The 12,634-nt window shown below is 51.8% G+C and overlaps 1 protein-coding gene across 1 annotated transcript; it reads right to left on the bottom strand.

Annotated features, from left to right (window-relative positions):
• Window positions 1-5,829: 5,829 nt before the first annotated feature.
• On the bottom strand, window positions 5,830-12,382 carry CDK5RAP1 (CDK5RAP1 mitochondrial tRNA methylthiotransferase). Its single transcript, XM_005524719.3, has 13 exons — window positions 12,142-12,382; window positions 11,435-11,538; window positions 10,944-10,978; window positions 10,165-10,265; window positions 9,823-10,033; window positions 8,974-9,094; window positions 8,468-8,698; window positions 8,127-8,224; window positions 7,959-8,014; window positions 7,713-7,843; window positions 6,726-6,875; window positions 6,189-6,329; window positions 5,830-6,057 (listed from the first exon to the last, which is right to left on the bottom strand). Exons 1-13 carry the CDS (start codon window positions 12,380-12,382, stop codon window positions 5,977-5,979), a joined length of 1,701 nt encoding a protein of 566 aa, XP_005524776.2. The 3' UTR covers window positions 5,830-5,976.
• Between the last annotated feature and the right edge of the window lie 252 nt (window positions 12,383-12,634).

Below are 12,634 nucleotides of genomic sequence, written 5' to 3'. Positions count from 1 at the left end.
AGAGGTAACAAGGCTAATGAGATGTGGGCCCTGGGCACCTCACTCTGGCTGCAGTAACACCCACACGCTGGGGGCTCTGCCAGTGGATCTTGGTGCTGATGATCTGCGTGTGCTCAGAGCATGAAGGGCAGATGCCAGGTGCCCTCTGATGACAGTGGCAGAGCTCTGTGGTCAGAGGGGAAGGACAGGATGGGTGGCAGTGCCTTGGCCCGAGCTATTGAATCCGTAACGCCTCATTGGGCACCTTCAGTTTCCAGTTCCTACGGAAACAGAAGGAAGAGGATGAAGGAACGTGCCAAGCTCCATTCTAGGCTCACTTGCTGTGAATGATTGCAGAAAGAGATGTAAATATTCCCTCAGTAATCCTAGAGCCAAAATGCCAAACCACAAACCTCTGCAGGTGGCACGGTGCCATTGGGCTGGGTCCCATCTCCACTGCCACAGAGGCAGGGGTGGGCAGCCACTGGCCCCTGTGAGCTCTGTGGGGACCTGCCCTGGTCTGACCCACCAAGAGTAATAAAAACAGTGCCATGGGGGATGTCCCTGCTGCCAGCACAACCCAGCCCCATTGTGCCAGGACAGGTGACTCTGAAACAGCTCAGATTGCCAGCTCTGGCTGCGAGGGCACTGATGGGGTTTTTCCTGAGGTTGCTCTCATCCTGCTGGGTTCTGCACCCAACAACAGCTATCTGCTGTGCAGAGCATCCCAGGGATACTGCAGCATTGCCACTGCTCCTGCCAGGCTCTGCTGTACTGGCTGCTGAGCATGGGATGGGGAAAGCTTTCCCACCACCTGTATAAAGGCTTTTCAAAATGGAGTTTGGAAAAGAAATTGTGGGAAGAATCTTTCCTTTAATGAAATGTCAGAATGTTTCCCTCTTTTAAAGGGAAACTGGTTTTGGAATTGCCTCCTGTTTGGTTCTGATAGCTTTAACTAAAGCCTCCTACTATTCTTTTTAAACTTCCTGTAATTAAATTACAAAAAGATGACATTAAAAAAAAAAAAAGGAAGAAGAAACAGATTAAAAGACACTAAATATACAAAAGAGAATGGAGCACCTTGTTTAGTCTCAAAACCCCATAATCAGCCTGACCAAAAGTGAATTTAATTTCTGTTCCCCCCCTCACTGTCCTCATGGATGCAGGAATGGGAGGAGGACAATCCTTTCTGGCTGTTCATTTTCACAGCAGTGTGCTGAATATTAATCACCCTCAAACCCTCTGCTGGAGGTGCTGCAGCCGCTCTCTAATTCCTACATGGGAGCCACAGCTGGGGAGGGCGAGGGATCCCACGGTGACCTGGCTCTGTAGTGGCAAACACAGCCCCAGCAGTGTCCCTGAACACCCTGACAGCTCCCTTTGACATGCCACTGTGCATCAGGCTGCCGTCATCCCAGGGTTTGCTCTCCAGGAATTAGACACCTTTCTCTTCCTCCTTAATGCAAGAAGTAAATGTAGGGCAGTGAGGTTGAGATTTGGGTGTTTTCAGCACTGATGGACTTTGCTTTTGCCACTTTTGAAGACATAATGAGAAATGTCCCTGTGCTGACAGTCCTGCCTGTCCCCAGGCTGGCCACCCTGCCTGTCCCCAGGCTGGCAGTACTTCCAGCTCCATGTTCCTGGTGGCAGTGGCAGCTGCCCCAGACTGGCTGCTGGGGAAGGTGGCTCAGACACAGCAGGAACAGAGACCCTGGGCAAGGGCCCCCTTGAAATAATGTGAAAAAATTCCCTTTCACATTTCCTAGTGGAAGTTCTGCTGAAGGGGAAGAGCCCCTGCCAGGCACATGAAGCACAGAAAGTAGTCCTCTGTTTTTCACAGATACAGCTGTCCAAAGGAATTGCAGCACCTTCGCCTCATGGGAGGCATTTTAATTACTCTATTGACTCGTGCTCCTGAGAGCCCCAGGCGTGTCAGAGCTCTGGGATCAGAGGGATGCAGAGAGACAGGGAGGGAATGCATGACCATCCCTGACAGCCCTAGTGCAGCCCCACTGCTGCCCCATCACAGTCCCAGTGCCCTCTCCACACACCAAGTGGTGCTGGTCCATTCCATGCTGTTTCTGACTAGAATCAGACCATCTTCATGTCTCTGATCTGTGTCTGACTGTTAAATAACTCAGCAGCAGGGAAAAAAAATACTTGAAAAAATATCTGGAAGATATAGAGCCATTAATGAAAAACATCAGAAAATAGATATCAAGTAATGACACCATGATGAGAGCTTATTTATAGGAAAGGCTAAAGATAAAACTAATTTAAACCTGATGAGACAAGACATCTCATCTTCAGGAGAATGAGAAGTCAATAGCTGTCTGTCAGTAAAGGAAATAAATTGCTCACAAGGGAGGAGAGAAAGCCACAGGACTGCAGGGCCCCAGAGAGCAGCAGTGCCTGTGACAGGCTGTGAGATACCCTCTGAATTCACAAACCCCCAAACGTGGAGCTGCCACTCACCACCGGTGCCTCTGTCATTGCCATGCAGGTCACAGCCCAGCAGTGCTCCGGGAAGGCGCACGGACACGGAGGGACGCTGGGAATAGACAATGCCAACCTGGGGGGGCTGCAGAGCAGCTTGGGGCTGCTCTGGGGGTGCAACAAGCAATGGCAATGGACAGCTCGTTGCATTTCCAGCACAGCACAGAGTTCACCATCGGCTGCAGAGGAGCCTGTAGGAGCAGCTGTACCTGCCCTGCCAGAACCACTGCCAGTTTTAGAAAGGAGTGAACTGAAGATAGAACTGGTTTCAGAAGTGGAAAACAGTTTTGAAAGTTCTTTATGTTGCATTAAATCCCTAAGCTCTGTGCAAAGAGCTGGCTTCAGAAATGGTGATGAAAAGCTGCTGAAGGAAAACTCCCTGGACCCCCAGCCCACAGCAGTCCCAGAGCAGGAAGGAGGAGGCGGCCTGGGGGAATGGGCTGGCAGGCACATGGAGCCTGTCTGCTGGAGTGAAAACCCTGAGAAAAGAGGAGGAAAGCATTTTCCCTGGCAAGCCTGTCAGGCTGCTGGCATCACTCAGAGGCAGTACCTTGTCACCTACCACCCTCTCAGCAGAGCAAGGCTCCAGCTGACCTAAAGCAAACTGCTTACAGGCTTCCATCAGGGAAAACATCCATCCTTCCCTCCACCAGCACCATGACATGCAGAGGGAAAACAGACTGCAGATCTCGAGGGGTTCTGGGGGAGCACATGATACACCATGGCCAGCTCTGGCACTGGGAAAAAGTTCTGCCCAAGCTGCTTCAAAAGTCTTGGAGAAGGGAACAAGTTTGGGCAGGTGAGAATAGGCAATGATGGGCATCAATTTTGAGGATGTCCTTAGTTCAATAAAAGCCAGCGTGGAGCAGGGAACAGGGCATGTGAGTGCCTGCTGCTGGTGTCTGTCCCTCCAGTCCCTGAGCACAGCCAAGACTTGAGGACAAACAAGTTTGTTCTCTGATGGGGGTCCGGGGAACAAATGGGCTCTTGTTCTCCCTGACAGCGACCTTTCTGCCAGGTGAAGCTATTTGTGTGTGCAGGTGATGTCCAGCCTCGCCCACACACCCTGCCAGCAGAAAGAAAAGCGCAGGCTGTGTGTTACGAAATTCCGGTGTTAGGAGACACCCTCAGGGCACGGCTGCTGTTGGAAAGTAAATGTCATCCCAGCACTTCAGGTCTGTTCTGGGAAACCTGAGCTGCCAAACGCCTCCTTAGGTGTTTGCCCATGGGCGTAACTGGGGCACGACTGACTGGAAGGGCACTACTTGGACCTGCAGAAGGCACAGGGGTACATCAGGGAGATGGGAGGTTCAGGGCTCTCATCCCTGCTCAGGGTGGGAACTGAAACGTGCAAGAAAGAACACGAGGTACGAGTTCATCTTTCCCAACAGCTGGGTTTAGGCAGCAAACCTGACAAGCGACACAGAACCTGCATCCCACCTCCAGGCCTCAAGGAAAACAACACATTCCTTCTTCCACACAGTGCCAAAGGACTGACACAGCCTCCAAGGTCACCGTATGCACTTCCTAATGGATGCTTTGCTGCCTTAAAACTTCGGTCTTCATTCCCGAGGCCTATAAAAACTAAGGAGGTGAAGCAAATGGTGAGTGCTATGGCTCCCCCGGGAGCTCGTGCAGTGAGCATTATCACCTCCTCATCAAAATGTAAAACCCAGCTCTCCTCCTCATTGGTCTCCTGCTCTTAAAATAATGATTGTAAAACGGCCACAGCTGGCCTCAAAGCAGGATGGAGGGGGGAGGACACACAGTGGTCTGCATTTCCCACTTGGAATAGGCGCTCTTGGGGAGGTCAAAATGAGCAGGGAAAGGTGGGTGTCAGTCCTTTCCAGGGTGCTCTGGCTTGAGTCCTGGTCCCAAAACGCCTGGGAATCATGGGCTGAAAGATTTAGTTAAATCTGGCCACTGCCCAGTGGGCTTGATAAGCCAAGCATGTTGGCCTCAGCGCCCATCACCTCTGAGGGCTGTTGCTTACACATGCTGCTGCTTCCTTTGGGATTTCATCCCAATCTGCTGCCTCTTCCTGAATACCCCCTGGACCACAGGCTCACCCTCACTGGGCAGCACAGGTTCAGGCCATGGTTTGTGAATTTGGGCCAAAGACACTTTCCCATGTGGAAGCAGGAGGGCAGAGCAGCCCTGTGTGCCCATCAGCACCTCCGAGCCCTCACGGACTGTGCTGACTGTGCAGTCACTTCTAGGAGAAGGGACTCAGCTCTGAGATAATAAGCAAAATGTATTTGTTTCTTGAAGCCTAATGAATATTCAGTGAACCATGCTGTTTTCAAAGAGATACAATTATAGCCCAGAAAGAACTGAGCAGGAGAGGAGGTTTATTTTAAAATTCTGCAAATTCACGTTGTGACTGCCCTGCTACCAGCTGTTCCTTCAAAACTGGTCACTGGCTAGAGCCTTTTACAAGGATTTATTTTAATGACATTATTATCTGCATGAAAAGGGGTGATCCTTTCTCACATCTCAGTTTACTCACAAGTGCAGGTCACAGGTCCTTGTTTGAATTTCACAGAGCAGGCTGGAATGTGACACTGTGCAGCCAGGGTCAGCTGCAGGCTGATGAAAACAAGGAACTGTCAGGTGCACTTGAAGCACTTTCTGACCATTTAAATCAATACAACCCCTTTTCTTATTAAGCAAAGGGAAGGACACCCATAAATGTTTGGATTACAAAACTGCACCTGAGGTTTTAAGAGGCCAGAGATGACCCTCAACTAGCAACCATCTCTTCCCATGGACCCCCAGGCCTGGAAACAAGGAAATCTCCAAAGATCCAATCCTCCCCAGTACCAGGGCAAGGCTGCATTCCTTCAGCCCCAGACAACAGATTAACTGGTGCACATTAAACACCATTTTTCATTCCACAGTCCAGTGACACATTCCAACACACAAGCAAAGTTTGGATGGGGAGGTTTGCTCCCCTTTCAAAGCATTTTGCCAATGTTTGGAAATAATTAATCCATCTTCTGTTATTTCAGCTCTTTCTACCCTTAGATGGTACTTCTGCCATTCTCCAGCAGCTCCTGGGGCTGTTTTGTAGGTACTGCCAGCTTTTGCAGCTCCTAAATTCAGCTGAGTTCCTTCCTGGGAAGAAACTGCTCTGCACATCCATCTTTCAGGCTGGGCTGTGCCAGAGGATGTGACCACAGTGGACAGACCTGAAGCACTGTGAGGGTGGAACAAGCCTCAAGGCAAGTCAAAATACACAATCTCACAGTACTTGGATTTTAAAAGTTTACATGCAGCTTTGAACCTTTTTGAAAATTCACACATCCCTTTGAACCTGCACACATCTATGAGGGGTAAGATGGCACCAAAGCATAAATATATATGTATTTTATTATTTCACAAATAAATTTTAATATACATATATATCTCCCTGGTTCTACCATATCTCCACCTGACCACACTTCCTTGTTTCTTCATGGAGAATATGTGCTGCTTCCATCCAGGGGCAGCAGGGATCCCTCAGTGAGAAGCAGCAGCACGGGACAGGGTGGTCCTGCAGAGCGGAACTCCTCGCAGGGTCTGTGAGCTGGCAGAGGTTACCTGAAAGAAACAGCACAGGTCCTCAGGCACAGAAAGGCTGGGGAATATCTATTCTAATTTCAGGCTCTTCTAGCAGCAGCTGCCCTAGAGAACAGCACTGTGCAAGGAAATGAGCACTGCAGGTAGGTCACCTTCACCATCACATAGTCCCCTGGCTGGGCTCTGCCTGGAGCCCTGCACTCGGCAGCATCCTCCAGCTCGGCGTCGGGGAAGATCACCTTGATGTTGCCATCGTTCCTCCCACACAGCTCCGAGGCAGAGCGTTTGCTGGGCTGGAAAGAGGATAGGGAACATTACCTGCATGGCAATTGCTCTGATTCACTGCTGGGCTTTATTGCCTCAGGAATTAATTGAGCACTATTGATGGTATTAAACCCACATTAACCAAGCCCTGGAACAGAGCACTGTGGCCAGAGCTGATGGGTGACACTCACACACCAAAGCACAAATTCTGTGCTTGGCCAGAGATGCATCCCTAACTGATCCCATCCTCTGTGCTCAGTGCTCTGGGAAAGTCAGGCTGTCTGCTTTAAGTGTGAAGAAATGGTCTTGGGAGTCCTGGGATTACAAGGGGAAAGTGAGAAGGGAAGCCAGAAGCGGTGACTGCTGTGCACAGCCTCAGAGCCAGCAAGAAAGGAGGAGGACAATTCCATTCCAGGCCCACTCACCCCTTCCACCAGCACCAGCTGGGCCTGTCCCACCAGCGCTGCGTTGGCCCTCGCAGCCTCCTCCCGGAAGGTGGCAATGAGCTGCTCCAGCCGCCGCTTCTTCACATCTGTGGGGACATCGTCCTGCAGCCGGTGATGCGCCCGCGTCTTCTGCACACACAGAGCCAGTGCAGCCCCTCAGCACCCAGCCTGACCCCAGAGCCTTGTCTGACCCCAGCCACCTCCATCTCCAGCAACAGCTTCCCACATTCCAATAGCATTTCAGTTTGTATCACAAAGGAACTATTCCAGTGCCAGCCACATCCTCATGCTCCTCACATCTTTCTTCTCCACCTTTTAAGGCAGAAGGTCTGATGCAGGGCACTGAGTACCAGTGGCTGTGAAACAGTTTTGCAGCTCCTGTGTGGGATGTGCCTGTCTGTCCACAGGCAACAGATTCTACTACTTCTAATCTATGCACTGAATGGTGATCCAAATCCCTTTGCTTCCTTATGTTTCCCAGTCCTCTGTCCTCTTCCCCAACAGTATCATACACTCTGGAGAGCATTCTAATGGAGACTTACCAACTACCCACTCTTCTCAAAAATTCACCACTTCCCTCCAGACTTGACTGACAGACCCCTATAGCTGGGCTCCAGCCCAGCTCCATCAGCACATTCCTCATCAGCAAATAATGTATTTGCAGCTTCTGCTGAAACAGTTTCTTCCCTGCAATGACCCTGGAACATCCGCAGAGCCAGGTCACTGAGCAGTTACCAACCCTGACACTCCTACAGAGAAGCTGGAAGCTGCCCAGACACAACAGCCCTTGCAGAAGCACATACCCTACAAGTGCTGCCTGGGAAATACAACATCTACCAGTATGCTAAGTCTTTGTGTATGATTTTCAACAAAAAATGTGTTATTGTGAGAAATAGCCCTGAGGAGCTAGGGGACACCCAGAGATAACTTCAGCCTTCAGTCTTCTCCACCAGGGCCTGCACTCACCTGTCTCATGCTGTAAGCAAACAGGAAGCCGATGTTGTAGCGGACTTCCCGCAGCAAGGACAACGTCTGCTGGTGATCCTCCTCTGTCTCTCCACAGAACCCAGTGATGAAATCACTGCTCAAGCTCACTCCTGTAACAGACACAGAGCAGTACACTTCCCTCACTGAAGACAGGAATTCTGCACTCAGGAAAGGACAGTGAGATGCAGCTGTGCAGAGTTCAGACCAAACCAAAGGAACACACACCTGGAATAGAGTCACGCACGTGGTGCACGAGCTCTAAATATGCTTCTCTTGTGTATCTGAAATGAACAGCACATGGACTTCCTAACTGGAAACCCACAACATCAGTGAGGATAAACCAGCAGCCCAAATCAGAGGGCAGGACACAGGGCTCCTTGTGGGGTGACCCACCCTCGCCGCATGGCCTCCAGGACTCGTGTGCTCCCACTCTGGGCTGGGAGGTGCAGCTGTTTGCAGATGTTGTGTCGCTCCTGGATGAGCTGCAGGACCTGTGGTAAGTGATCAGGAGATGTCTCAGACAGCTTAACTGTAACAGAGTGCCAAGGGAAGAGTCTTCCCTGGGTAAAATCCAACACACTGTAAACCAGTAAACTGGGGCCAGCTTCAGCCCCAGCATCCAACTCCCAGGAGCTGCTGTTCCCAGTTTGGGAAGGCAGTACAGCCCATACCTCACATTTCAGAGCTGCCTCTCTGCCTGCAAGCAGAGGCCAAGGTGTTTATTCTACACTTGCCTCATCAGGAAAATCCTTAGGGTGTGGAGAGGTGAAACGGATCCTCATTTCTGGATCAATCCTAGAGACCTGGTCCAGCAGGTGTGAGAAGCGCAAACCTCCCTGTTTGGCTTTGTAGACTGTGCTAAAGCCACGGCTGAGGCCTGGGGCAGCCACTGACTGAAACTGCACCTCAGACAGGTCTCGAAAGCTGTTGACATTCTGACCCAATAGGGTCACTTCTTTCACTCCCTACAAAATAAACAGAAAAGAAGAAATCTAACCTGGGCAGAATGGCTGAGCTGCAAAGGCGGCCATGGTTTTACTCCAAGGAGTTTCCAACAGAAGCCGTCCCTCCCTTGTGTCATGGAGTATTACAAGGGGAATCAAAAAGCCACTGGTGGAACCCCACCACAACCTCATCTCTATAGATAAAGGCAGTGACAGTGGTTACAAGTACCACTGAAAACATTATTACCACCCTTCCTCCCATGGTTTGGGACAGGCAGGAGGAGGCTCTGCCTCACCTGATCCGACAGCATCCTCACTTCCTGCAGGATGGAGGCGATGGGGCGGCTCCTTTCCCGGCCTCGGGTGAAGGGCACAATGCAGTAACTGCACATGTTGTCACAGCCCCGCATGATGGACCTGCCGAGAGGTAAAGCACGGGTCACACCCCACTCCTCCAGAACCATCCATGCTGCATCCTGCCCAGGATGAGCCCAGTAGTGCTGCCTGCAGCCAGCTCCACACACACACCATCCACACTGCATTCAGCTTGCCCTGAGCTAACACCTCCTGATTTTTCATGCACATTTCCAAGAAAGCTGGAAAGAACTAATGAGGCACAGACTGCCACTGCAGCCTGGCACTGATCAAAGATCCTTCTACACCCCACTCCTGCAGAGAGCAATACTGTCCTTCCATATGCAATGGCCACACTGAGCAGTCCGATTCATGTCTGACAATGTTATCACCAAATCTAAACAATCAGAAATTATAATGTGTAGAGGATTAGAAGAATAAATAGCAGAACCTGGGGCACGGCACCACAGAAGGCAGGGGATGTGAGAGGTATGGACTTCAGGAAGGGACAGTAGCACAGAAATCACTCAATGCAGCATCAGGCTGAGAGTCAGCATTCTCAAAAGAGAGGGAGAGAAGTCCACAACAGCCTGAGCTCAGGGCACATTCTCCAGGGTTCAGTCACACAGCAAAGCAAAGCAGCAGCAAATATACACACACACACACTCTGGGAGACTCAATGCAGCCAGACACTGCATCTCCTGGGCAGCTGCTGTCACTGACACATCTGCTCTGCACAGCAGATTTCCAAACTGGAGCCGCAGAAACAAGGACTAGGAAAAGGTACTCACACAAATGCTGTCGTGCCACCTGCACTAGTCTGGACAGGCAGAATGTCAGCATAAGTCTCATCTAGGGACAGCAGGACATTGGCAGCTTGCTGGCCAGACTCTGCCACTGCCAGCAGCCGGGGAAGATCACGGTAGGCATCAGGGCCAGCCACGACATCAACCAGCTTCTCCCAGTGCAGAATCTCCTCCTTAAGCCTCTCAGCCATGCATCCTGCCAACAAAGAAGGGTCCTCATGAGGCAGGGCCTGCCCTCCGTTACTCCTGCAGCCCTTCCCAGCTGCTTTCACCCCAGGGAAGGGCAGGTGCTGCCAGTGGGATACAGGAGACCCAGCACGGCCGTACCCAGGATCCCGATGCGGAGTGGAGCGTGAGCCTGCGGCCGCCGGGCCTTCAGTGCCTTCAGGTGCTGCAGACGGTTCCAGATGGCCTGCTCGGCCTTCTCCCTGGGGAGCCAGGACAACTGGGTATTCCAGCTGCTGCTCTTGAGCACAGCCCCAGCCTTAAGCGGCCCAAGCCCTTTGTGAGGAGAATTCAGCTACAGGCAGGGAATCCAATGGCACCTGAAAGTGCCGTTTGTGGTGTGGGGATTATGTCTTGACTTTATCTTATCTGCTATCACTTTGCTTGCTTGAGAGCATCCCCACTACAGAAACACTGCAGGGACTAAGCTCTTGGGGAGAAAAACTGCCTTGGCCACAGTACAAGGTACCCTGCAAGTGACAATGAGCATTTGGTGTCTTCTGCATTCATAAAAACCAAGCATATTCCCTTTATATCAAGTTGCTCCTAAACACATTTCTCACATTTTTAAAGTACAGACACTGTACTAGAGAGTCACTTCAAGAGAAGACAGAATATTTAAAAATAAAATCATTAATTGTGTGGGTCTCTCGCTGCCAATGACATATACACAGAACTTACACTACCAAAGAACTTTTCACTACCCAGATAAGCCATTCATAACCCAATTAATGTTGTAAATTAATTAATATCCAGCCCTACTCTCAACTAAACAGCCATTTTCACACCTGCACACTCCCTCATGCAACACCTTTACTGCCTTGTTTTCAAATGGTAATTCCTTAAAAACTGTCCCAAACCAGTGACAAACATTTCCTTACCTCACGGAACAGGTGACAAGAAGAACCACATCTGCCTAAATCAAAAGCAACAAAAGGAGAAGAATCTGTAAAAGCCGAACAGTAAGTTCTCATGCCCTGCCCAGGAAACCTGAAGAGGTAGACTATAAAACTCAACTCAGGGAAAAAGACCTGTCTGAGTACACAGCAGGTTTCAATAAACAGAGTTGCAAGAAAGAAAGAGAAGACAAGCAGAGTCTTCACTAAATGGTAGAAGTAACCTCTACCAAAGATGAGACAGGAGGATCCCGCTGTGTCCAATCCCTCTCCAACTGAGCCCAGTAGTTTAAAGAAAAAAGACAACCCACAGCTTTCTACCGCACTTGTTAAGTAGTTTCCTTCACTGCACAGAACTCAGACTGCAAAACTCCTAACATCTCACAGGGTTCCAGTCCAGAGAAAAGCTGGGACTTGCAGGCACAGCCAGGGCATGAGGGTTGTGCTCCAGGAGAGCTACCAAGGTGCTTCCTTACCTCATCCAGCTCCTTTGTCCTGGCATAGCCATTCTTCTGCAGGATGGCCCAGGCAATCTCAGTGTCACTGACATTCATCTGGCAGCCGTAGGTCTCCAGGTACACTGCAACAAAGGGCGTGTGACACAGGAGCCTGCTCAGCTCCCACCCACAACCTGTCCTATCCCCTGCTCTATGGGAAGAAGCCTTCAATCCCACCACTGGAGTCAGGGAAGCAGCACAAAAGCTGACTGAACCTGCAGCCCACAGAGGATAAACCAAAGGACAGACTCTGGGAAACCTGTGTGTTCTGCAGCACAGCAGGGCTGGGCCGTGACTGCAGAGCAGCAGCAGCTGAGTCCTTACGAGATAAAACACTCATGGCCACGAAAACCATTCCTGCCATGGCACCACAGCCCCACAGGGGCTGCCACAGCCCCACTGACAGCCCAGCACACACTGCGGGTAGGTACCAGAGCAATCTGCTCTCTGCTCAACTCCATGGTGGAAGAACACACACGACTTTGCAGCCAAGGACTAAACTCCTTTCAGCGTCAAAACCCGCTCAGGGCCCCCAAAACTCCCAAACAACCCATTTCCCCCACTCTGCTCCAGCTGTGGAGCACCACTGTCTGCACCGGCCTTACGGCTGCCCCTGACCCGGCAGAGAGGCTACAGCAGCGGGGTTCTGCTGAGCCAAACAGCTCCTGCCCCGAAGACCCACAGACCTTTCGGGCCCCCTGGAGTAGAGCCCGGCTCAGGCGGCAGCTCCGGTGACGGCCCCGACTGCCCCGCAGCAGCTGCCCTCAGGAAGTGCCGCAGGTCGGGCCCCGCGGGCAGCGCGACGCCGCGCCCCAGCGGCCGCTGTCCCGGCCCGCAGCGCTCTCTGCGGGCGGCCCCGGAGCGGGGGGCGGCCCGAGGCGGGCGGAGCAGCCCCGCCGCCCGGAGCGCTCGTGCCGCGGGCAGCATGGCCGCGTCTGGGGGATGCTTTGGGGGACGGAGAGACCGGCCGGAACGGGGCGGCCCCGCCGTGCGCCGACTAACTGGCCCCGCCGCTGCCTCCGCCCCTCGGCGCCGCGTTCCGCCCCTCTCACGTTCCGGGCTCGCCCCGCGGCTGGGCGGCACCGCTGCGGGAATCACAAAATCACGGAATTAATTCAGTTGGAAAAGACCTCGAAGACCATCGAATTCAACTTGTGACCAGAATCATCATGTCAACTA

Source organism: Pseudopodoces humilis, chromosome 19 (genome assembly GCF_049639895.1).
Source record: "Pseudopodoces humilis isolate 2021_Gansu_Grassland_sample_001 chromosome 19, ASM4963989v1, whole genome shotgun sequence".
NCBI lineage: Eukaryota > Metazoa > Chordata > Aves > Passeriformes > Paridae > Pseudopodoces > Pseudopodoces humilis.
The sequence above is the reverse complement of the archived record's forward strand: the minus strand, read 5'-3'. Positions and strand labels throughout refer to the sequence as shown.